Source organism: Mytilus edulis, chromosome 2 (assembly GCF_963676685.1).
Source record: "Mytilus edulis chromosome 2, xbMytEdul2.2, whole genome shotgun sequence".
In the NCBI taxonomy this organism is placed as follows: Eukaryota; Metazoa; Mollusca; class Bivalvia; order Mytilida; family Mytilidae; genus Mytilus; species Mytilus edulis.
The window spans coordinates 53,618,200-53,643,909 of NC_092345.1; the positions used below are offsets into that span (position 1 = coordinate 53,618,200).

Here is a 25,710-nt window from a genome sequence, read left to right on the forward strand (position 1 = left end):
GTCCCAGATGATTTTAGATAAGACAACGTAATATTATTCATAACTATATTTTTAAAACGAACATATTCTTAAGACGTAAAGTGTATTAGCTTTTTTGATTGGTTATATGAATGTCAACAAACAAATAATTTATAATTTTCAAAATAGATGAAAATCATTGTTCTGTGAAAATCAAAATATAAATGCTACATTTGGAACATTCAACAGTCCGCGCATTACAGCAAATCAAAGAAAATTTCGTCTGCATAGAGCACCTGCTCTGTTGACATCAATTACGTCATTACAATGATCCAATCAGAAAGCTCCTTTTATCAGCCGTCGGAAGATGATTTGTTATTATTTCTCTTTTGTTCGATCGTTCCTCTCCTGATGAAAATACATATAGCAAAAACCATTATTAATGGTTTGGCGTGATGAATAACCACAACAGCTTCAATCATCATGTAAAAAGTCGATCAGAGGTGGGTATGGAATAATTAGAAAGCATTTACGAGATGAATCCAAATCAGAAGACTGGTGTTGTCAAAATCAGCTGATTTGCGACAACCAACAAATGGTAAACGTTGCCATGAAATAATCGGGATGCGATCAGCTGCATATTTTCTTAAACTTCAGTGCTGATTAGATATTTAAAGTTACTGACAACGAGATAACTTGGTGTCAATAATTCTTCGCTAATGTATATCTTCCGGTTGGGTAAGGTCTAAAGAGACTGACAATTGTCACCAGGCATTGAGCTGATTAGTGTTCATTTCTAAACAAAGAAACACGTGTTTCCTTGTCCATCAAACATCAAATTTAATTTCTTTAAAGTCATGGATTTGTCCTTTTCAAGAAAGTATTAAAATATTAAAAGTGATCAGATGTTTTTTTTTTCATATAATAAACTGAGATAACAAAGGCAAGAGTTATTGTTAAAAGTATTCCTTAAATTGTTTTTATTAAAAGGAAGAAACACAATTTTCCTGGTCCTAGAACTTGGCCATTATATTGATTTCACCAATGACATCATGAAATATTTGTAGATACAACTTCAAGAAAGACAGTTTAAGACGCAGAAAGACTGAACAACATGGTCAGCGGTCATTAAACTTGAATTCTTCGTTTGCATAAATATTACAGTCATATCCGGGATCTTCATGACCTGTTTGGTGATGGTGCACTACCATCGTTTATTTATCTCCTTCCACTGTAAAATAATCTCTATTAACTGACCTAGCATCGTTGAAATAATGCCTTTTAATGGCTCTAAAGTTAACTTGAATTTGTTTTTTTTGGTTTTGCTAGGCATCACTATTCTTGTTTGAAAATTCATTGTCTATAACTACGTAACTCCTCTTGTGGTCTTTGCACAAGTCTGGCTTCTTCGGGATATACAATGTATGTAGTTATGTTCAGGTTGACACCTTCATTATCTGAAGAACCCCTTGAAAGGGGGTCTCATTGGGGGGTTCTGATCCCTCTTACTGCGCGCTGTTTTGTCAGATTCTCGTGTCCCGCTTATACAATGTATGATAGCAATTCTTATTTTTTTGTAATTTCCTGTGTCCCACGACTTCATTTCCCGTTTTCACAGCAAAATAATTTTACTTTTGCGTGTCACGATTACAAAAATTGGCAATCCCGCATCACGCTTAGACCTCATTATGAGACCCAATTGAAAGCTGTGAGGGTACAGTGGTATCTATGAACACTCTTAAATCTCTAACAGGATCAATGTAGATGTTTCACTAATATTCAAAAATGTATGTACAACAAGGACAGAGTTCAGTCCAACACCACAGGAGTGCTAGAACATCAGAAAGTCTGTTATTATTGTGGAGGAAGCAGAAGTACTTGGAGAGAACCACTGGACCCAATGTACTCATTCTAGTTTAAACTCCAGAATGGGTACTGGAGAAGAAAGTGGAAGTGAAAATCACCCTTCTAATATACTGAAATTTCAAACATCCCACGTCAGACATGAACCATGGACCTTCATCATTGTTGCTTTTAGTCTTAACCACTGGACCACCAACCCACCTACCTTGCACATGTTTGGTTAAAGCTTTTTGCATTGGATGACAATATTCCTGTCAAATTTGTTTGTACACCCAATGACACAACATTAAACAAACATGACTATTTAGCAGAAAACATTAATTGACCTGCAATTTTCATAAATCAAGTCAGGAGCCTTTAGCCTTTGTTAGTCTTGTATTATTTTTAATTTTAGTTTCTTGTGTACAATTTGGAGCTTAGTATGGGGTTCCTTATCACTGAACTAGTATATACATGTATATTTGTTAAGGGGCTAGCTGAAGGACGCCTCCAGGTGCTGGAATTTCTCTCTGCATTGAATTTGAGGACCTTTGGTGACCTTCTGTTGTTGTCTGTTCTATGGTCGGGTTGTTGTCTCTTTGACTCATTCCTCATTCCCATTCTGAATTTTATCTGTATTATATATGTGCCCACAAATAATTGGATTATTTACTTATTCACTTGATCGATATGGCTGTCAAAGTTTTGGAAAAATCAATACTATTTCATGCTTTTGATGCACCAAATTTAGAAAGTGTCATGATCATTGACTACACTGTGTCAATAGATGTTGGTACATGTATGTCCCTTATGCTTGTTCCAGTGGGTACATTGTAAATATCATCAGTTCAGTTGTCAGTGATTCTGTATTGACAACTTTAAAAACATATATTCCATAATTTCTTTTTTTTTCATAAAAAAGAAACTAGGTTACGACTGTACTTTAGGTTACAACTGTACTTCAGGCAAAGTTGATATTAAATTGATTTAACTCGGACAGCCAAGCTAGTCTGCTCAGCTGTGATGATATGATTTGAAATAAAACTTTATTAAATTCTCCCGTAATGTATAGATTTAGAAATTACATTACTCTCTCAAGCAAAGTTGACCTTAGATGGATTTGGCTATTTTTAATGTCCTTTTTGGTCATATACATGTAGCTCCTTTTTAGCTCACCTGTCCCGAAGGGACAAGTGAGCTTATGCCATCACTTGGCGTCCGTCGTCGTCCGTCGTCTGTCGTCGTAAACTATTTCAAGAATCTTCTCCTCTGAAACTACTGGGCCAAATACTTTCAAACTTTAACTGAATGTTCCTTAGGGTATCTTATTCATAAATTGTATCCGAAGTTTTGATCTATCAACAAACATGGTCGCCATTGCTAAAAATAGAACATAGGGGTCAAATGCAGTTTTTGGCTTATAACTCAAAAACCAAAGCATTTAGAGCAAATCTGACATGGGGTAATATTGTTTATCAGGTCAAGATCTATCTGCCCTGAAATTTTCAGATGAATCAGACAACCCGTTGTTGGGTTGCTGCCCCTGAATTGGTAATTTTAAGGAAATTTTGCTGTTTTTGGTTATTATCTTGAATATTATTATAGATAGAGATAAACTGTAAACAGGAATAATGTTCAGCAAAATAAGATTTACAAATAAGTCAACATGACGGAAATGGTCAGTTGACCCCTTTAGGAGTTATTGCCCTTTATAGTCAATTTTTAACCATTTTTCGTAAATCTTAGTAATCTTTTACAAAAATCTTCTCCTCTGAAACTACTGGGCCAAATACTTCCAAACTTTAACTGAATGTTCCTTAGGGTATCTAGTTTGTAAATTGTATCAGAAGTTGTGATCTATCAACAAACATGGTCGCCATTGCTAAAAATAGAACATAGGGGTCAAATGCAGTTTTTGGCTTATAACTCAAAAACCAAAGCATTTAGAGCAAATCTGACATGGGGGTTATATTGTTTATCAGGTCAAGATCTATCTGCCCTGACATTTTCAGATGAATCAGACAACCTGTTGTTGGGTTACTGCCCCTGAATTGGTAATTTTAAAGAAATTTTGCTGTTTTTGGTTATTATCTTAAATATTATTATAGATAGAGATAAACTGTAAACAGCAATAATGTTCAGCAAAGTAAGATTTACAAATAAGTCAACATGACGGAAATGGTCAGTTGACCCCTTTAGGAGTTATAGCCCTTTATAGTCAATTTTTAACCATTTTTCGTAAATCTTAGTAATCTTTTACAAAAATCTTCTCCTCTGAAACTACTGGGCCAAATACTTCCAAACTTTAACTGAATGTTCCTTAGGGTATCTAGTTTGTAAATTGTATCCGAAGTTATGATCTATCAACAAACATGGTCGCCATTGCTAAAAATAGAACATAGGGGTCAAATGCAGTTTTTGGCTTATAACTCAAAAACCAAAGCATTTAGAGCAAATCTGACGTGGGTAATATTGTTTATCAGGTCAAGATCTATCTGCCCTGAAATTTTCAGATGAATCAGACAACCTGTTGTTGGGTTGCTGCCCCTGAATTGATAATTTTAAGGAAATTTTGCTGTTTTTGTTTATTATCTTGAATATAATTATAGATAGAAATAAACTGTAAACAGCAATAATGTTCAGCAAAGTAAGATCTTCAATTAAGTCAATTTGACCAAAATTGTCAATTGACCCCTTAAGGAGTTATTGCCCTTTAAAGACTTTTTTCACAATTTGTTCATCATGTTGACTTACTTTAAAAAAATCTTCTCCTTTGAAACTGCTGTATCAATTTCAGCCAAACTTAGGCTAAATGAGTTTCAGAGTATCTAGTATAAATTTTATATTTTATTTCCTTGTATGTCAAGAAACATAGCTCCTATGGCTAAAATAGAACATAGGAGAAAATGATTATTTTTTTTGGCTTTTGAAGAAAATAGGACGATCCAAAAAACATTTAAATAAATTGAAAAGCCAAAATAATCATTGATGAGAGATTTAACCAAAAGAATTAAGGTGAGCGATTCAGGCTCTTGAGAGCCTCTTGTTTAGTAAGTATGTAATCTGAAGCTCTCAAAGTATTGTACATGTATTTGATCATGATGGTTCCTGATGAAAGTATAACCAGAACATCAGAAAATTGCTTTCCATTTGTATAATTCAGAGTTTAGAATGATATCCATTATCACTGAACCAGTAACATATTTGTTAAGGGGCCAGCTGAAGGACTCCTCCGGGTGCAGGAGTTATTGCTGCATTGAATACCCATTGGTGGCCTTCAGCTGTTGTCTGCTTTATGGTGGGGTTGTTGTCTCTATGACACATTCCTTATTTCCATTCTTAATTTTATACCAAATTTATTATTTTGAGTACCTAATAGTCATGATGCTTATAAGCTTTACTTACAGTTTTGGATATCAACTTTTACTACCAATGTGCAAATAGATTAATTATACTACAGATGGTTTTATTGGCCCAAACTCAACAAAGAGCTTGAACATAAAAATAACTGATAAAATTGAGAATTGAAATTTGCAAAATTGTAAAACAGCCTAAGGTCAATCTGTTGATCTGTCCAATTCTTGTAAACACCCTCATTCCTACAATTCTTGTCAGATTTTTATATAAAATTAATATCACAGGGTTATATATGACAAGTTTGGAAAATTAAAACCATTGAACTATTTTTACCAGAGTTTAATTCCCCCAGGAAATGTAAAAAGTAGAATAACAAAAATACAGAACTCTGATGAAAAATTGGGCAAAACTTTCCAATAAGCAGAATAATTTTGAAATGATCAATGGAAAGAACTGATTAAGACAACTAACATTGCATATAGAGAATGACGCCGAGATTCTAACTGAATGAAATGCTTCTTTGATTCCTGGTTTAAAGTAAAATAACAAAAAATACCAAACTTCAAGGAAAATTCAAATCAGAAAGTCCCTTATCAAATGGCAAAATCAAAAGCTCAAACATATCAAACAAATAAATAACTTTTATATTCCTGACATGGTTCAGTCACCATACATGCATTTTCTTATGTAGAGAATGGTAGATTAAATCTAGTTTAATAGCTAGATAAACCTCTCACTTGTGTGAAAGTCGCATAGAATTCTATTAAATTGACAACGATGTGTCAATAATAATGGAAAATAGCATTTTAAGTGCTCTCATGCCTATACATGTACATTTAATTGTCTGATTTCTGTTGATGAGAGAAATTATTTATTTTAGGTTTCCAATATATCCATTAGTGATGATGATGCTCCAATAAATAAGAAACTCCCAAAAGAACTGTTATTAAGGTATGTTAATACTGAATGTCACACATGTTTATTAAAAATTGATATGACTTGAATATTCTGTTTACATTATTTACAAGTTATGGGCCAGAAACAGTGTTTAAAGCTAAAACAACAAAGTCACTATCAGGTAGAAAATTACTATTTTCTAGTAGTAGATTATGTATGTAAAGATATGCTTTTTCAAAATATTAAAAAGGCTAGCTGATTGCATTCTTATCCTATACAGATTTTTTTATAAATGTACAAGATGTATGATCAAGAGAAAATACATATTACTGGTTAATATCATTCTTTTTTTAGATACATGTAGCACTTTATACTGTTTAGGTTCTTTGAGGAAATATGGGAAAATGATATGGGCACCATTTATGTTTTCATGATCATCTCAGCAATAAAATGCATAAATACACCAAATGCATTTATCACAGGGAGTGCTTTATTAATTATATAAATGAACATCAAAATGCATTTCAAATTGAAAACTTTTTTTTCTCTTAAAAAATGTCTTTCAATGTTGTAATATTATATGATCTGTTTTATTTGATGAAGCTAATACTCAGTGGTACTCATTAATAACATTTTTAATATTGAAACTTGCAAATCTTTGAAAAAATCTATACTTTTAAACTGTCTAGGTGGTATTGATCACTCTTGGAATATGTACACTGCAGTGAGATCATGATTCATATCTCATTTTAAAAATAAGATATGAGTAAAAAAAATCATAGACTCTTTTAAGAATGGTTTTTTGACGTGCATTTTTTTTTCGAAATTTTTTAGTTTTAATTATTTATCAATGCATATTGATTTATAATTAAAGGAAATTTATTTGTTGAAAAATAAAAAAAAAGTTAACTAAGGTTGATAAATTAGTATGCATTAGTTAAAAGTAACTAATTATAGACTCTATAGTTGTTAATATTGTAATTACAATTCATATTATACACCATGTCACTGTTAATAATTTGTTGCAGGTGGTATGAGCTGTTATATTACATAACACTTTTCTATTTCAATATCGCTTTATAGTCCTCTCTGTATTAGAACCCTTTTGTTGTAATTCCTGGAAAAATTATTCCAAGCTTTATGATTTCTTGGCATGGTTTTATTGATGACTTATGTTAAATCAATATTGAGGTAAAACATGCCTTTATAAGCTTATTTCTAAGCTGTTTATTGTCATGTCAGCTAATTATGGGTTCATTGTACATCTAGTTCATTTGAAGCACAACAGGGACAGGCTTACGGCTGAACAAATCACTAAATTCAAAGTTCATATTAAGTCATTCACTTCTTTTGTCATCAATGCTTATTAATCAATACATGCTTCTTTGTCAACATTTTATACTTTTCATTTTTAAATTAAGTTAGTATTGCTTCACATGTTTTAATTGATATATGTCAAGACTAATATTTTGCCTTAAAAATCATTATGTTCATGTACTTTTGGAGGAAGACTTTGATTGAAGAGGTCAAAGTATTTAAATTAGTTTGTCATACTAGTCCCTAAATGCACACAATAATTAAATGCCTATTTTAAAAAAAGAGACTTTTATTCAAAGAGAGTGAAAAATAAAAAGGCAGGACAGAGATTACAATTAAATGCAAGACAAAATTTTCTATCCTAGGCCCCAACCCCCATAAAAATCAAATTGTAGCTCCCTTGTCAGTTTGTTTCACTCCCCCTCCCAACCAGAAGAAAAATAAAAAAAACTCAAAATGATTTAAAAAAATTGCTGTATGACGTCCTAAAGTCATAAACCTGACCTATGTGAAAGATGTGGCCTTGGAATATCTATATTAGGTAAAAACTGTTCATGTTAGCTATTCTAACACTTTGATTATATTAACCTCTTGCAGCAAATTTTCCAGCGGTGACATTTTACAAAAGAAGATGGTCTTTCATTTGCTTTTAGTCAATGAGAACAAAGGAATTTTATAGTCTTATAATAAAACAATTTATATTCTTAAAGGCATTTTCATAATACATTGTAAGACAATTTCCAGGTTAATTGAATATATATAAATCCCATGAAGTACCCTGAATGGATAATTTCCAATTGCGGGGGGTGGATTTGATAAATAGCTTTTGCACAGCATACATTGTATTAGATTTGTGATTTAAACGACAGATTATAAATTAAGACTATAAGATTCATCATTAAATGGATATTTTTAGCTGTAGTTATTATCATCTTTGATATTACCCGTAAGCTTTATTGACAACAACATTGTATAGATGCTTTAGAAAAAAGATTCCATGTATATATATATGCAGTACTGTTTTAATAGTCTACTCTAATCAATGTTTAATGTGTTATTTTCCTTTACCAAAAGGCTCTGTTCATGGCACATGATTTTAAATGATCCCTTGATAGTGACAGTGGGTTTGGTATTTGTTATAATTTATAATTTGTAAACAGTATTAAAACATCATCTCCAAAAATTACTGAGAAAAATATGACATGATCAAAAATCCAGTAAAAGAAACCATTATAACTTAACTTTTCATTACAAACGTTACCTATACATAATTCAATGAACTGATGGCTTTGAGTATAAGGATAATTCATTTTGATAGCATTAATTGCAGTTGTAATATACCTGACTTATTTTGGGGGGGATCAACCCTCAACAGGGGGTTAAAAAGTAAGTCCATTATTTGTATATAAAAGTTCTCCTTTGTACATCTGTAACATCATTATTTTATTTTGTAAACAAACAGACCCAGACATTGACAGGTTAATTCTAGCTTAATTTACCTGCAATTTATTTAGCCTTTTATTGATTCCTTTGAAGATTTAATGATTACTGAATTGCCAGCAGAAATGTTCCATTAATTAGTCAATTAATTTGATCATCATGTATAATGTGCATGTAAACTGGTTTCGTTGGGCTTAAAGGGATATATAAGTGTGACAGGTGATTGATTTTTACAACCATGAAAAGTGAAAAGTTAAAGGTAAATTCATGAACAAATATGTTATCATGACACCAATGTTCTCCCCAGATATTTCATTTAGCATCCTGGTTAACAGGGGAAATTGAAATACTGTCTTTTTAAAAATTATAGCATCACATCAATAACATAATCTATAAGAAATCCAATTCAAATAGCATCACATTTAAAGATTATAGCATCATTACCATGATGCTAAAAGGCCCTGGGGAGAAGATATTGAATCCCCAGAATGTGAAATTGTGAAAAACAGTATTGTACCTATTGTAGTTGATTGTCATTATATCATACACACTACTGAAGCATGCATCTGGGTGCAGGAATTTATCGCTGCATTGAAGACCCATTGCTGGCCACCCCTGTTATCTGCTCTTTGGTTGGGTTGTTGTCTTTTTGAAACATTCCCTATTTCCATTCTCAATTTTACTCCTTTTGTATTTTAAAACGACAGCTGTTTGAAGCAAGGCAACATTACTTAGCTGCATATATCTGTGAATGTACCCCTATTTTGCAGCTTGTCTGGAAATGGTGTGGTTAACACTATACTGAAATGGTTCTTTACTAGAAATTGAAAAAAACCATATAATGATTGATTGGTGTTTAACACCACTTTCAACACTATTGTGCTGTTTTTGTGGCGGTCAGATGTTTGGTGGAGGAAGCCAGAGTGCCTGGAGAGATCACCAACCTTATATAGAACATAATGCATTGTGTCAATGTGAACAATATAAAAACTGCTTTTAGCTTGCCTTATTTTCTGATAAAAATTCTTTAAATAGTTTAAAGTTTCATATATTATTTGTCCTTTGGCAATATGAAGTACATGGTTGATGCAGGTTAATTGTTATTTTTTAGCTGTTTTTGCTTGTAGACATTTCAGTATCTGATTCTTTTTTGGGCGCCGACAAACATGTTTAACCTGCCACTTGTTTCATGTCAGGAGCCCGTAATTCAGGAGTTGTGTTTTGTTGCTTATATCTGTCATTGGGAAAATTTTAGTCTTTAAGATTCGAAAATAACAACAGCCTGATTGAATGTTTATTAAAGTAGATGTAAACACTATAAATAATAGTTCAAAACGTTCATTCTCTGATAGGGTTTTAATTTCTGTTTGCAGTTTGTGGTTTTATTATTAGTTTGTTTCGTATACTACACATACATTTCTTTTTTTTCAGAATATTTTCATTCCTAGATGTTGTTTCATTATGTAGATGTGCGAAAGTATCAAAGGTGAGTACATGTGTATTTGATATACTGAATCTACAACCTTGATTTATGAATCATTGCATTGATAATGTTATTTTTTGTGATACTTGTAGTGAAACTTTTATCTTTAATACTAACAACATAAAAACTGTTCATGGTCAGTAAAGCAGGAGATACATTTCAGCTTGTTTACTTTTGTTTTTTTCAGAAATTATTCTGAATTACTGAACAGTGGTATATTTAGTGATGACTTATTCAATTAACTTTTGCAGTTTTGGAATTTGTTAGCATTAGATGGAAGTAACTGGCAAAGAGTTGACTTATTTGAATTTCAACGTGATATTGTTGTGAGTTCATTATTAGAATTTGAAGTATAAAATGTCTGTCTGTGTTACAAGGTAAATATACTGAGTAAAAACAAATTACAACATATAATTAAATTACAAAAATTTTATCTTGAAAACTAAAATAGATTAGAGAGAAACTGTAATTTTCAAAATGATCAGAAAGACAAGTTCTACAAATTATTGAAATGGAGCTAGTTGACTCACTGTTAGAGTTATTGCCCTTTGATGACAATTTGTTCATTTTTTGCGTTTTTGCCTCCTATCTTAAAAATTATAATAGATAGAAAGAAACATCAATATTCATAAATGATCTGCAGGATAAGATCTACAATTGACAATTGACAATATTATTTGAGTTATTGCCCTTTCATGATGTTTTTTAACCAATCTTTTTTTTTGACTATTTGCCTCATATGATAGAAATGCAAAACCATATCTACTAGCAAGTCAAATTTTGTTGATGTAGTTAGTAGACTCTTAAGATTGCCCTCGAATTAAGAATGTTTATTTTACCCTTTTTTATGTTTTGAGCAAAAACTAAATAAGATAGAGAGAAACTAAACAGACTAAATGATCAGCAATGTAAGATAAAAATAACCCAGAAATTTTCGTCAGTAATTCTATTCTTGTCTATAATCATGATAATGTTGGAGTGTCCATTGTTGAATACACATATAGACCAAGGTGAAATAAACAGGCTCTTTGGAGTCTCTTGCTTAATTATTAGGTAAGTGTATTGAATCTGAGATTTGATATATAATATTAGTAGCCAATAAAACAAAGGAAGTATGAATTCTCTTTTTATTCCTATTAAATTAAATTCTTTGACATTTCTATTTATGTAACTATTATGTACATTGTGTATCATCAATATTGGTTGCATTAGCAACTAGCACAGAATTTCTTCCAATGAAAATACCAAGTATTGATTGAAAATTTAGCACCAATTAAAACTTTTTAACAATTTTAAGTTTCCTGTTTACTTTATTGATTTGTAAACTTAATTTATTTAATCTAATTTTTGTATTGTGAATTCTTTTACAGGGACCTGTTGTAGAAAATATATCCAAGAGATGTGGAGGGTTTTTAAAATCTCTTAGTTTACGTGGCTGTCAGAGTATAACAGATAATGCGTTAAAGTAAGGTTATATTTTAAGATATTTTTTTCTTCCTTTTATTGTTAGTTTGCAGAAATTTGGTGGTTTTATCATTATTTCATCTTCCATATATTTTACACAGAAAACTTAGTAGTTTTTTGAAAGATTAGAACTTGTTCTAAATCTTTACCTAGGCACTGGCCTCCCTAACAACCTGACAGGTTAGCTACTATTACTAAATGTATTCACACTGAAATATAGTTCCCTATAGTTCTCATGTATGTGCACATAATACACAAATAAACTGAAAAAATGGGTATATTATTGGAGCAGTTCATTTAAGAATGTTTGTCATTAAGGTGTGTTGATTTGCAGGTTTTTTTTAAAACATTTTGATAAGTTATTAAGTATTGATACAATACTAGTATGATTGACAACTGTCATTATCAACAAACAATCAGAGACAAGGTAGACAGACCTTTAATTACAATGCCCCACCTCCTAAACTGTTGAACAAAATTGACCACCTTACCTTTCAACCTCTGTCTTACATAATTATATAGATCCTTCAATATACAATTCAATAAACGAATATTTGACCTCATAATTGAATACACAAATTTATATATTAGATGTTTGATAAGGATGATAGATTTATTTATTGCTTATTTCTTTTGAACTACATTACATAAAGTGATTCTGTAAATTATATCTGAAAGATAAATGATTAATGGATTAACAAGATCTTTAAAAAAAAGAAATATCAAATATAAATATGAAAATATAAAAGGTATTCAAGTAAGGCCTATAATTTACTTCATAAATTTCCAATAATCATCTGTAATTAATCAACAATTCAGAGTAGTTCACTTTTTTTTATCAGGATTATTGGCTTGAAACAGTTTTAAAGTTTTAAAACTTTTAATTATAATAATTGTTTATTAGTTTATTCCCAATCAAATCAATCAACATTTCAATAAAATAAGTTTTTTAATTTGTTTTTGTTGAAAATGTACATTTTCAATGCCCTGTGTTGAAAAATACTTTAAAAAATGATCAAAGGCACTCTACAACTTTTATATCTTCAATGTCATATAACCTATGTTTCAACTTACAAAATGCCCCAAAACAACATTTTTAGATTATTTTTGTTGACACTTTAACGTTCTTAGCTGTTGGTCTAGATTTTATGTTTTACAAGGATAGTTGGTAACATTTACTTAGTAGAAGAATTTTTGATTTGCAATTTTTGGTTTTTTTTTGCAATATGTTCAGAACAGGCAACATTATTTGGATAAGATATAAACTGCAGTTTAAATAAAATTGCGCAAATTAAGAGACCCATATTATTTAATTGAGCTCATTTTATCCTGGAAAAGCACTTTTCCTTCTAAAGACCTGCTGTTAATGCAATTTTCAGCAATAGTGTTTTATTAATGATCATTTTTCCCCACCATACCTTAATATGAAATTATTCAAACTACTCTTCTAATCTTTCCATGAGTGATTTCCATCACTTTGATTAATTAGAGAAAGGTACTGGTACATATATCATTAACTATTTGTTCAAAGTTTTGTATTTCTGATGAAATAGAACTATAGACTATTCAATTATATAAATGTTTTTTTTACATTTATCAGCTGTTCTTAACCTCATTCTAATGATTTAATGACCAAACAAGGATAAAATTTGAAAAAAAAGGCAGGTAAGGAGGTTGAATAAAAATAAAGATGGGCAACTTGGCAACAAAAAAGAGTCAGATTGACAATTTATGTGTAAAAAAAATCAGCATAAACTAATAAAAAAAAAAACAGCAGTCTGCACGGTTAGCCACTAGTCCGATGCCCAAGACTAGTAAAATTTCATTCGGACTAGTAAGTTTTTGCCAAATTTTGTTTGACCCAATAAGAAAAATGTCAGAATATTGGTTTTCGGACTAGTAGTTGAAAAAGTTTTTGGTGCAGACTGAAACAGGACAGAAAAGAGTGAAAATATAGAAAAAGGTCATAATTTTATCTCAATTGAAACCAGCAGGTTACAATATGTTGTAAAGATGCATAGGTAATTGAAAATATCAACTTTTAAGGAGAGAACTTCAAATATCAAATAAGTAATGACTATTGTATCTTTATTTTTTATGTTTCAGAATATTTGCACAACAATGTAGGAATATTGAAGAATTAAATTTGAACAATTGTAAAGAAATTACCGATGTGTAAGTGTTTAATTTTGATTTCCAAGTGTGGGCATCATCTGTGTTCCTACATAACTCCATGGACACAATTCTCCATTCATTATATCTTGATTCTTCATACAAAGAGTATTGTCCAGCTTTTATAAGCAACAATAGCATAGATAGAAGTTTCATGAAGAATATAGAAGTCATCTGTCTGTTTGTCTGTGTGTACATGTGCCTTCTGAGTACATCTCCCCTAAACAGCAAGATTGATATTGATGAAACGTTCCAAATTTGTTAAACCATCTGCATATGTGCTTAAAGGAATTCGTGTTCCAATGTGTTGTGTTGAGATAATAGATCTTACTTATTTCATTATACAAAATAGTGTTGTTGGGCAGCAGATATCTTTTTGTTCGTTCAATCAAAGTTTTACATTTTTGTTGTTGTTGCAAATTTAAGTCCTACTGCACTTTTATGGCCATTGTCTTAATTTGATGATTTCCAGCTAGAATATGTTTGATTTAAGACATGTCAATGAAAGTTATCTTATGCTTATGCATAGATATATAAAAGAAGATGTGGTATGATTGCTATTGAGACAACTCTTCACAAGAGACCAAATGACACAGAAATTAACAACTATAGGTCACTGTATGGCCTTCAACAATTGGCAAAGCCCATACCACACATTTAGTTATAGAAAGCCCCGAAATGATAAATGTAAATCAATTCAAACAAGAAAACTAATTAACAACCAAATAATGTGCAAAATAATGAACAAAAAACAAATATGTATCACAGCAACAAACTACAACCACTGAATTACAGGCTCCTGACTTTCATGTTTGTGGGCACCTAACCCCCCTCTAATCCTGGGACAGTGGTGAACAGATCAAGACAAGAAAGGTACAAAACAGTAAACAAACAATGCATATGATCAACAGCAACAAACTACAACCACTCAATTACAGGATCCTGACTTAGCTCTGATTCTTTGTCCAGGTTTAGCTATAATTTCGCTTGTTTGTTGGGTTAGCTTCTTGATATCTGTATTATGTTTTGGTATTTCAAATAGCTGAGCCTGAAACTTCACTGAAGAGACATTAATTGTCTCAATGCCAATTCTGTGCTGTTTAATTGGAACAGATACTGTTGTTAGTTAAACAATGTTGCTAAAATACATGTTACTGGTATATATGTTGTTTGAATTTTAAGAATTTATCACATTCTAAAACACTGAAAAGTTAAGTATTTTGAATTTTTCTGTACATTATCCTTCCTTAACAGTATGTAATCAAATTTTCTTGAATACAAAGATTTACTCCTTATATTTTCCTTATACAGTAATCTATATTCACAGAAATACAGTGCAATGAATCTGTTAAAATTTAACAGTTTAGATTTTATTTTACAACTGAACAACTGTAACCATTTTCTGTTTTGTAACTGATAAAGAGAGTCAAAAGATTCTAAAAAGATTTTTAACATCATAAATGGAAAAACAAACTGACATTAATGCCATGGAAATATAGGAAAAACAATCAAAAATCAAACAACAGTACACTAAACACACCATGAAAAAAAATAACCTATAATCTATCAGACATTTTTTTTTAAATTAAACTTGTATCTATATTGTGAGGTTGTCAGTCCAATATTTTTATATTACAATAAATACTTTTTTTGTTTCAGTACTTGTGAACACTTAGGGAAGCATAGTCATAAGTTAAGTTGGTTAGATATCAGTTCCTGTCAGCAGATAACTGATAAATCCCTGAAAGCCTTAAGGTTGGTAGTTATTGTTTGTAGTAAGGTACTTGTTTTTTATGCACCTGCTTCAGTGGATGGAGCATTAAGTGTTACCATTGTCCGTCTGTACCTTCGTTCTCTCTCTATCTTTAGTTTGCCTCAATCAAATGATAAATAACTTATACACACAATGCTCACTACCTCAAAAACAAAGCAAGTTTGAATTTGAGTGACATCACTTTTACCATTCTTTTTATATGACCGCAAAAATTAAAATTTTTTGGTCGTATATTGCTATCACGTTGGCGTCGTCGTCGTCGTCCTGCGTCGTCTTGCGTCGTCGTCGTACGAATACTTTTAGTTTTCGCACTCTAACTTTAGTAAAAGTGAATAGAAATCATGAAATTTTAACACAAGGTTTATGACCACAAAAGGACGGTTGGGATTGTCTTTGGGAGTTTTGGTTCCAACAGTTTAGGAATTAAGGGCCAAAAAAGGGTCCAAATAAGCATTATTCTTGGTTTTCACACAATAACTTTAGTATAAGTAAATAGAAATCAATGAAATTTAAACACAAGGTTTATGACCACAAAAGGAAGGTTGGGATTGATTTTTGGAGTTGAGGTCACAACAGTTTATGAATTAGGGGCAAAAAAGGGGCCCAAATAAGCATTATTTTTGGTTTTTGCACCATAACTTTAGTGTAAGTAAATAGAAATCTATGAAATTAAAACACAAGGTTTATGACCATAAAAGGAAGGTTGGGTTTGATTTTGGGCGTTTTGGTCCCAACAGTTTAGGAATAAGGGACCCAAAGGGTCCAAAATTGAACTTTGTGTGATTTCATCAAAAATTGAATAATTGGGGTTCTTTGATATGCCGAATCTAACTATGTATGTAGATTCTTAATTTTTGGTCCCGTTTTCAAATTGGTCTACATTAAGGTCCAAAGGGTCCAAAATTAAACTTAGTTTGATTTTAACAAAAATTGAATCCATGGGGTTCTTTGATATGCTGAATTTAAAAATGTACTTAGATTTTTAATTATTGGCCTTGTTTTCAAGTTGGTCCAAATGGGGGTCCAAAATTAAACTTTGTTTGATTTCATCAAAAATTGAATAAATGGGTTCTTTGATATGCCAAATCTAACTGTGTATGTAGATTCTTAATTTTTGGTCCAGTTTTCAAATTGGTCTACATTAAGGTCCAAAGGGTCCAAAATTAAACTAAGTTTGATTTTAACAAAAATTAAATTCTTGGGCTTATTTGATATGCTTTATCTAAACATGTACTTTGATTTTTGATTATGGGTCCAGTTTTCAAGTTGGTCCAAATCAGGATTCCATATCAAGTATTGTGCAATAGCAAGAAATTTTCAATTGCGCAGTATTGCACAATAGCAAGAAATATCTAATTGCACAATATTGTGCAATAGCAATTAATTTTCAATTGGAGTTATCTTTCTTTGTATAGAATAGTAGTTGATAATATATGTTGGAAATTTGCCAGACATGACTATGATGTCATTTTCTATTTTTATTTGCCAATAACTTTATGTAAATAACTTCATTGGAAATTTGCCAATATAAAACATACTGATGAAGCTTTTTTTCCTTATCTTATCTAAAATGTTTTTAGATAATGTATGTTGGACATTTACCAGACATGACTATGATGTCATTTTCTATTTTTATTTGCCAATAACTTTATGTAAATAACTTCATTGGAAATTTGCCAATATAAAATGTTGCTGATGAAGTTTTTTTTTCCTTATCTTATCTAAAATATTTTTAGATAATACATGTTGGAAATTTGCCAGACATGACTATGATGTCATTTTCTATTTTTATTTGCCAATAACTTTATGTAAATAACTTCATTGGAAATTTGCCAATATAAAATGTTGCTGATGAAGCTTTTTTTCCTTATCTTTTCTAAAATGTTTTTAGATAATGTATGTTGGAAATTTGCCAGACATGACTATCATGTCATTTTCTATTTTTATAATTTTCTGATGTATTTAAATGAGTGTTTATGGTTGCAAAGTCCATTTAAAATTTGAATTGAGATGATGATGATGATGGAGTGGCTTGACATTTGTTTTGTGTAAAAAAAACCCATATAATGTCAAAAATTTGATCACAATCCAAATTCAGAGCTGTATCACGCTTAAACGTTTTGTCCATACCTGCCCTAACTGTTCAGGGAACGACCTCTGCGGTCGTATGAAGCTGCGCCCTGCGGAGCACCTGGTTTTTATTATTCAACAACAGAATTGCACTTTTAGCGTTATGGAGTTACGCCCCTTTGCAAATAGGAAAAATTAGGTTTGCCTCAACCAAATGAAACTGATAAATAATGAAATAATGCTTATTACCACAAAACTTAGATCAAACTCAAACTTCTGTTGCATCATTATTACAGTTCTTGAGTATTTCCCTTTATAATGTTATTTGTAAGTGGAAAAGGGGGGAGGGGGGGCAATTAGGTAGATTAAGTAAGTCTGGGATATATAAGTGATAATAGAAGGGTTGTTACTAGTGTTGTTAACAAATTATAGTCTAGAAAGTCTTTTTTTTTTAAATTGAAATAAAGATGGCAATAGCTGACTATTTTTATTCTCATCTTTCTTTTTAGTCTCATATTCAAATGAAATAAGCAAAATTGAATATTCAGAAGAGAAAAATGGATATCAAAATTAAATAACATAAAGTAAAAAAACCAAGCAATATGATTGTTTTGAAATTGCTATTCGACAACAACAAATTGTAAATAAAAATTAAACAAAAGAAAAATATAAAACAGTCTCCAATAAAACCAATTTACTTTATTGTCTTTTCAAAATTTCATTTGAAAATTTAGCATTTTCAAGAAAAAGAACTTACTGGGCATGCTTAAATTTAATGATAAAAATGTTGCTTAAATGAGATTCAGTTAACCGATGGTTTTTGATAGTTTCAATTTTTTACAAATGTTATGGTTAAAATAATGTACTTTATTGTCTAAACCAATATATAACATTGTTAAAGAAAAAAAATGTAATATTTTTTAGTGATGGGTGCCATACTCTGCAGTTTATAAATATATCTTGGTGTACCAGAATAACAAACGATGGGTTAGAGGCTATGAGCAAAGGTTGTCATAACTTACATACATTTATAGGCAAAGGTTTAACACAGGTAAGGTCAATAGTTTATAAAAGTATCATGATGTAATAGAAAGGTAGCTTATGAGTCACTTGGGAAGGCTAATTTAAAAAAAAATCCTTTCATCAAAGTTATATATTAGCTTTACAAGTCATTAAATAATATATGGCATTTAAAACAAGGATAAAGAAAACTCTTCTTTTATTCACCAAACTCTATCTTCATCGCTTTAAACATTAATGTTTTTATCATCACTTTTATCCCACACATTTCTGTCGATAAATATGATTTCTCTAATTCTGACTAGATTTATCCCTTTCCTGACCTGTTGTATTTTTATTTGATCAACATGTGGTTCCTAAAGCCATAAAAAAAGGTGACCATGCCTGATGAAATCACATAGAAAGATCATATCTTTTTGCACTTCTCGAAGGATTGAAATTGTCTGTATATATCGTGTATAAATCTTTAGAGAAACAGATTCCTACACCAAATCTTGTGCAATTTGAAATGTATCCACTCCCAACAGTTAAATTTCAAATATTTTAAACACCCTGCAAGCCTCAGGTTTTAAATTTGGAATTTAGCTGTCTTGAGGGGACAAATATGGTATCACACTTGATGCAGTGGTAGAATCTATCTATAAACATATCAGTCCAGTACCAGTTACGTCATATCTTATCAGTTAATGCCGGAATAGTCTATTACATTTTAAAATCATATTTTTGCGTACAGAGAGTCATATAGTTTTGGTTTTGCACAATCAACTGATCTTTAAACCCTCAAATTTATCACAAATAGGATCACCAGTGTGCTGATCTTGAAATGATAGTTTATGGATATCTGGAACATTTACAATCACTGTAGAAAATGTCTATTTAAGGGCATACGATAGTTTTGATCCCGTATTAATATTTTGATAAAAATTTCCTTATAGACTATTTTTTACCTGATTAAATTAAATATGTAAAAAAAAATATACCTTCATGTGCTACTTTTTGAGTAAAATGAGGTCAAAATTTTGTATATTTGCTAAAAATTCGGATTTGTGGCCAAATTTTCCCTTTCGAAAGAAAGACATAACTTTTTTGTTTTAAAAGATAAACACAAATTATTTTTTGTTAAATAATTTGTAATTTCTGTATTTTATAGGTATCCTAAAAAATTTATACTTATGTTATTCAGAAATAACTCATATTTATCAAATGTTCATAAATGTAAAAAAAAAAACATAAATTTTTGTTGTATATTTATCAAATTTAAAAAAGTTGCACTATTTACGTTTTCATGAAAAAATTGGCACACATAATCTTCTCGCGTAATCAAACCAAATGGCATTTTGAAAAGGAGGGGTCCATTAACTCGTTTTCAAGTTAGAAAAGTTTGAATGATAAAAATCGGTCGAAAACTGAATCTTTTCCCGATAAGTCATAGTTTGACGTCGCGAAAATAACAATTTACATTAGCAACGTCATTACCTCCTCTGCAACTGTATCGTATGCCCTTAATAATAGAAATGTTTAATACAAACTTTAATGTCACATTTTGCTATTTACCAAAAAAAGAGACAAAGCTATGTACCATAGCTGAGTATTGAATAATAAAATGATCCACCAAAGTCAGAATATGATAAGGGATGTTCCATAAAATACAAAATGCTATGCCCCCAATCCCACAATTACAAATGATACACTAGTATATAGGTGGTCAAATCTTTTAATTGTTTCAATTCAACCATCAGAAATGATTTTATTAAGAAAGTTAATGAAACATGCATCTGGGGTACAAAATTATTAGCCTCGTAGCTTTGATAAGTTTCGTCCTTAACATGCATGAAATGTTTTCCACTGGATGTTAAGTAACCAACAATAAATAAATCTATCTTTGATGAGGTTTTTTTCAAAAACATGTATATTTTACAGGTCACAGATGAAGGTGTTGGTTATATAGCTAAAAATTGTGAAAAACTGAAGAAGATTAACCTGCATAGTTGTACAGTATGTATCAATGTTATTTGATAAACTGTATAAATCATGAGGGGAGAATATATTGAAATTGAAAACATTGTATTGCAAACATTGGGGAAAAAAATGTCGAAGGTTGAACAATATGAAAATTTTATTTAATCTCGTTTATGTGATAAAAATCAACACAGAAGGTTGTGTTCTTCAGATGTTATTATTTGTTTTTACATTGCATATCCAAACAAACAAGTATTTTGAAGACCGCTAATAAAAAGAATAAAAATGTCAAGCAAGATTAAATATTATTTGTCAGCCCATGGCTTTATCTTGGTTAAAAAATATAAAAATTGAAGCAAAAAGCAATACAAAACTTTTATTGTTATGTGTTTCCTATGAAGACAACAATGGTTTGATATTTACGTTGATCTATTTTTAGAATATAACAGATGATGCTGTACAGGAGATTGGTGACCACTGTCATCAGATATTATTCTTGTGTCTCTCTAATTGTACACGTCTGACTGATGCTTCACTAGTCTCTTTAGGTCAAGGATGTCATAATCTCACGTAAGTACCGGGGTATTATAAACATCTTTGGCGAAGGAATTTAGGATGGGTTTGGAATAATAGTCAATTCCTAGACTGCATCAGATAATTGTTCGTATTTTTGTCACTTGTTATCTATCTTTGCCCATTTGAACATAAAAGGATATATGACTCAATTACTAAATATATCAATTTATACATTGGTATGAAACACACTATTGTCTTGTATTACACTTGTTTACAAATTAAAATATTTTTAAGCAAGAATTTTTATGTTGATTCACTTTAGAAACTTTAAGTTAGTACAAAAAGCAAAGAAGGTAAAATACTTATATATCTGTTAGAATATTGTATATGTCTATTGCACATTACAATGATATTTAGATTTATATTTCAGTACATTAGAAGTTGCTGACTGTTCACATTTCACAGATAATGGATTCCAAGCCTTAGCAAGGGTAGGAGTTTCAAACTCTTAGATATGCAGTTGTCCTTAAAAAAAATGTGCAAATAAAGGCAACAGTAGTATACGACTGGTCATGTGTTATAAATCAATTAAGGGTAAACAAATCTAGGTCACAGACCAAACCGTCATGAAACACATCAACTATAAGAGGCATATGTTTCAAAACTAGTCACGTCTGTATTAGAACAATCATCTTTTCTAAAATAATGGAAAATTAAAAGTTTTATATACTATATACACATTTGTGTCACTTTTAAAAAACCACATAGTATTAGAAATATTTGCAGTAGTGAATTATTATACTTCTGTATAAATATGTTGCAAAAATATATGAATGTAATGGTTTTCATTTAGAATTTAGGGAAAGCATGCAGAGATTGAAAAAGAACATATTTTATTTTATGCTGACTAGTTCTGTATATATATTACCTTTGTCTGTAACAATAACGAACTTATAATATAATTTTTTTTTCAGAATTGCAGCAATTTGGAAAAAATGGATCTGGAAGAATGTATACAGGTAACACTTATACAAATAATTAACACATTTTGTTTAATGAACAAAATATGATGAATAAATGTTTCTGTAGTTTTTGCATACAAATTTTATTGACTGGTTGCTTGACTTTTAATGATCACTGTGCATTTGGTTTGTTTGGAGTTCCTCATTTGTTTATTAACCTCAAAAGAAAAGACATTGTTTTCAGTTATCAGTACATGTGAGATGATAACTTTATTTGGGTTATAGAATATGTTCACCTGACCTTGACCACATTTAAGTTTCCAGTATTCGAATTAAAGTTCACTCTAGACACCATTAACAGGTTTAAAACCTTTACTAAATTTTTCCATAGATATAAAGATTTGGTTTTGAAGTTTGGTTGTACCTGTAGAATATAGTTGTTAATATCTGTGACATTTTGGTCTTTTGTGGATAGTTGTCTCATTGGCAATCATACCACATCTTCTTTTTTATATTATAATCTTTTTACAAGAAAGTGTTTGCTTGCAGTAAAATGTTTTTTGAAACTATTAACAGGTAGTCTATTGCAGACAATTTAAGAAATATAAATTTATTCGTCTATAAATTTATAAAGAAAATACATACTGAGGTATAATAATCATAGTAAGGACTATAATAGCTTTCTTAATAAATGGGATATGTTTAAGTGAATTACATGTACTAAAGAATATTCCAACTCCCATTATAATGTTTTTGACTTTTAAGAATTAGATATGCCTGCTATCTATTATATAAGCAAATCTATTGTCTTGTCTTCCAGATAACAGACACAACACTGAATTACTTAGCAATGTTTTGTCCTAAGCTTAGTGCATTGGTAAGACATTTTATACTTTTAATCATTAACACATTATATTTTATTTGATTTATATCCTAGAAAAGAAAATGAATGTATAGTGGTATAATTTTGTTATTGTAAAAGAATTGTATGATTGAATGCTGTTTTTTTATAAGTTAAACTGATAAAAAAAGATTATGATGTACCATTTCCATGGAAACACTTCCCTTTTGTTTAAGGTGTGCTAAATTCATAAAGGAAAGACCCTAATGAAATGATTAGACCAAACAGGTCAAAGAAATGGATAGCAACTGTCATATTTGATAAACTTTCATCAAGGAAAATAAATAATCAAGACCAGAAGAATTAGAAGGTAGCAATTACAGGTCACCATAAATGGCTTTCAACAATGAGAGAAATCAATACTACATAGCTAGCCATAAGGGGCAATGAAATAACAAACTAGAAAACTAATTGCCTTATTTATGTATAAAACAAACAACAACAAAAAAAACAAATATGAAAAACAGAAACAAACCACAACCAGTATATTACAGGTGCCTGAATCTGGACAGTAAGGGACGACATCAAAAGTTCAATGAAGGATAAAAAACTTAATTCACATAGTTTTTTCACTGACACCCCCACCCCCACCCCCTCTTAACTTAATTTAGGGAAAATTGATTGACCCATATGTATATGTAAAAATCAATGTCAGATAACCAAATCTTGCTGCAGTTCAACCCCACCCCCAAACTATTTGAATTAAGTTTTTTGTCTTACATTGATCTTTTGATGTCGTCCCTACCACACAGAATGTGGCAGGGTGAATCATATCAGCAGGCGCCCAACCCTCCCAAAACCTGGGACAGTGGTACAAACACAACACCAAAACCTGGGACAGTGGTACAAACGCCACAACACCAAAACCTTGGACAGTGGTACAAACACCACAACACCAAAACCTTGGACAGTGGTACAAACACCACAACACCAAAACCTGGGACAGTGGTACAAACACCACGACAGTGGCACAAACACCACAACACCAAAACCTGGGACAGTGGTACAAACACCACAACACCAAAACCTGGGACAGTGGTACAAGCACCACAACACCAAAACCTTGGACAGTGGTACAAACACCACAACACCTAAACCTGGGGCAGTGGTACAAGCACCACAACACCAAAACCTGGGACAGTGTTACAAACACCACAACACCTAAACCTGGGACAGTGGTACAAGCACCACAACACCAAAACCTTGGACAGTGGTACAAACACCACAACACCTAAACCTGGGACAGTGGTACAAGCACCACAACACCAAAACCTGGGACAGTGGTACAAACACCACAACACCTAAACCTGGGACAGTGGTACAAGCACCACAACACCAAAACCTTGGACAGTGGTACAAACACCACAACACCAAAACCTGGGACAGTGGTACAAACACCACGACAGTGGCACAAACACCACAACACCAAAACCTTGGACAGTGGTACAAACACCACAACACCAAAACCTGGGACAGTGGTACAAGCACCACAACACCAAAACCTGGGACAGTGGTACAAACACCACAACACCAAAACCTTGGACAGTGGTACAAACACCACAACACCAAAACCTGGGACAGTGGCACAAACACCACAACACCAAAACCTGGGACAGTGGTACAAACACCACGACAGTGGCACAAACACCACAACACCAAAACCTGGGAAAGTGGTACAAGCACCACAACACCAAAACCTTGGACAGTGGTACAAACACCACAACACCAAAACCTGGGACAGTGGTACAAACACCACGACAGTGGCACAAACACCACAACACCAAAACCTGGGACAGTGGTACAAACACCACAACACCAAAACCTGGGACAGTGGTACAAACACCACGACACCTAAACCTGGGACAGTGGTACAAACACCACAACACCAAAACCTTGGACAGTGGTACAAGCACCACAACACCAAAACCTTGGACAGTGGTACAAACACCACAACACCAAAACCTGGGACAGTGGTACAAACACCACGACAGTGGCACAAACACCACAACACCAAAACCTGGGACAGTGGTACAAACACCACAACACCAAAACAAACTCAACAAAACAATAAATAAATATCAAAACATTTAAAAACAAAATTTAATTGATAATTTTAAAACAAAAACAAAAACCAAAAAGTCAACATTTGAAAAATACTGCCATCTGTTGAAGAGTTTATCAAACAACATTTAAAAAATATTGCCTTCTATTGTAGAGTTTATCAGTCAACATTTATCAAACAACATTTAAAAAATATTGCCTTCTATTGTAGAGTTTATCAGTCAACATTTAAAAATTATTGCCTTCTGTTGTAGAGTTTATCACACTGTGAGTTACTGACAGATGAAGGTATTAGACATGTAGGTGCCAGTGCCTGTGCTACGGAACATTTAAAAATATTAGAACTAGATAATTGTCCTCTAATTACTGATGCTTCTTTGGAACATTTAATGGGCTGCCAAAGTCTAGAAAGAATAGAACTTTATGATTGTCAGTTAATTACTAGAGCTGGTATCAGGAGATTAAGGGTAAGTAAAACTGTTTATGATATTTTAAACAATTGAGTCTCATTAGTGGA

General features: G+C 31.5%; 1 protein-coding gene across 1 annotated transcript in view; it reads left to right on the top strand.

Annotated features, from left to right (window-relative positions):
- The first annotated feature begins 301 nt into the window (after nucleotides 1-301).
- The window catches only part of LOC139512435 (F-box/LRR-repeat protein 20-like), a 32,633-nt gene continuing 7,224 nt past the window's right edge, over nucleotides 302-25,710 (top strand). Inside the window, exons 1-14 of the mRNA XM_071300047.1 lie at nucleotides 302-461; nucleotides 6,038-6,108; nucleotides 10,243-10,297; nucleotides 10,546-10,620; nucleotides 11,665-11,759; nucleotides 13,865-13,933; nucleotides 15,590-15,685; nucleotides 18,699-18,825; nucleotides 20,715-20,789; nucleotides 21,193-21,323; nucleotides 21,700-21,760; nucleotides 22,244-22,288; nucleotides 23,052-23,108; nucleotides 25,448-25,660. Of these exons, the coding sequence (XP_071156148.1) occupies nucleotides 414-461; nucleotides 6,038-6,108; nucleotides 10,243-10,297; nucleotides 10,546-10,620; nucleotides 11,665-11,759; nucleotides 13,865-13,933; nucleotides 15,590-15,685; nucleotides 18,699-18,825; nucleotides 20,715-20,789; nucleotides 21,193-21,323; nucleotides 21,700-21,760; nucleotides 22,244-22,288; nucleotides 23,052-23,108; nucleotides 25,448-25,660 (1,218 nt within the window). The 5' untranslated portion in view covers nucleotides 302-413. The remainder of the gene's footprint in view (nucleotides 462-6,037; nucleotides 6,109-10,242; nucleotides 10,298-10,545; nucleotides 10,621-11,664; nucleotides 11,760-13,864; nucleotides 13,934-15,589; nucleotides 15,686-18,698; nucleotides 18,826-20,714; nucleotides 20,790-21,192; nucleotides 21,324-21,699; nucleotides 21,761-22,243; nucleotides 22,289-23,051; nucleotides 23,109-25,447; nucleotides 25,661-25,710) is intronic.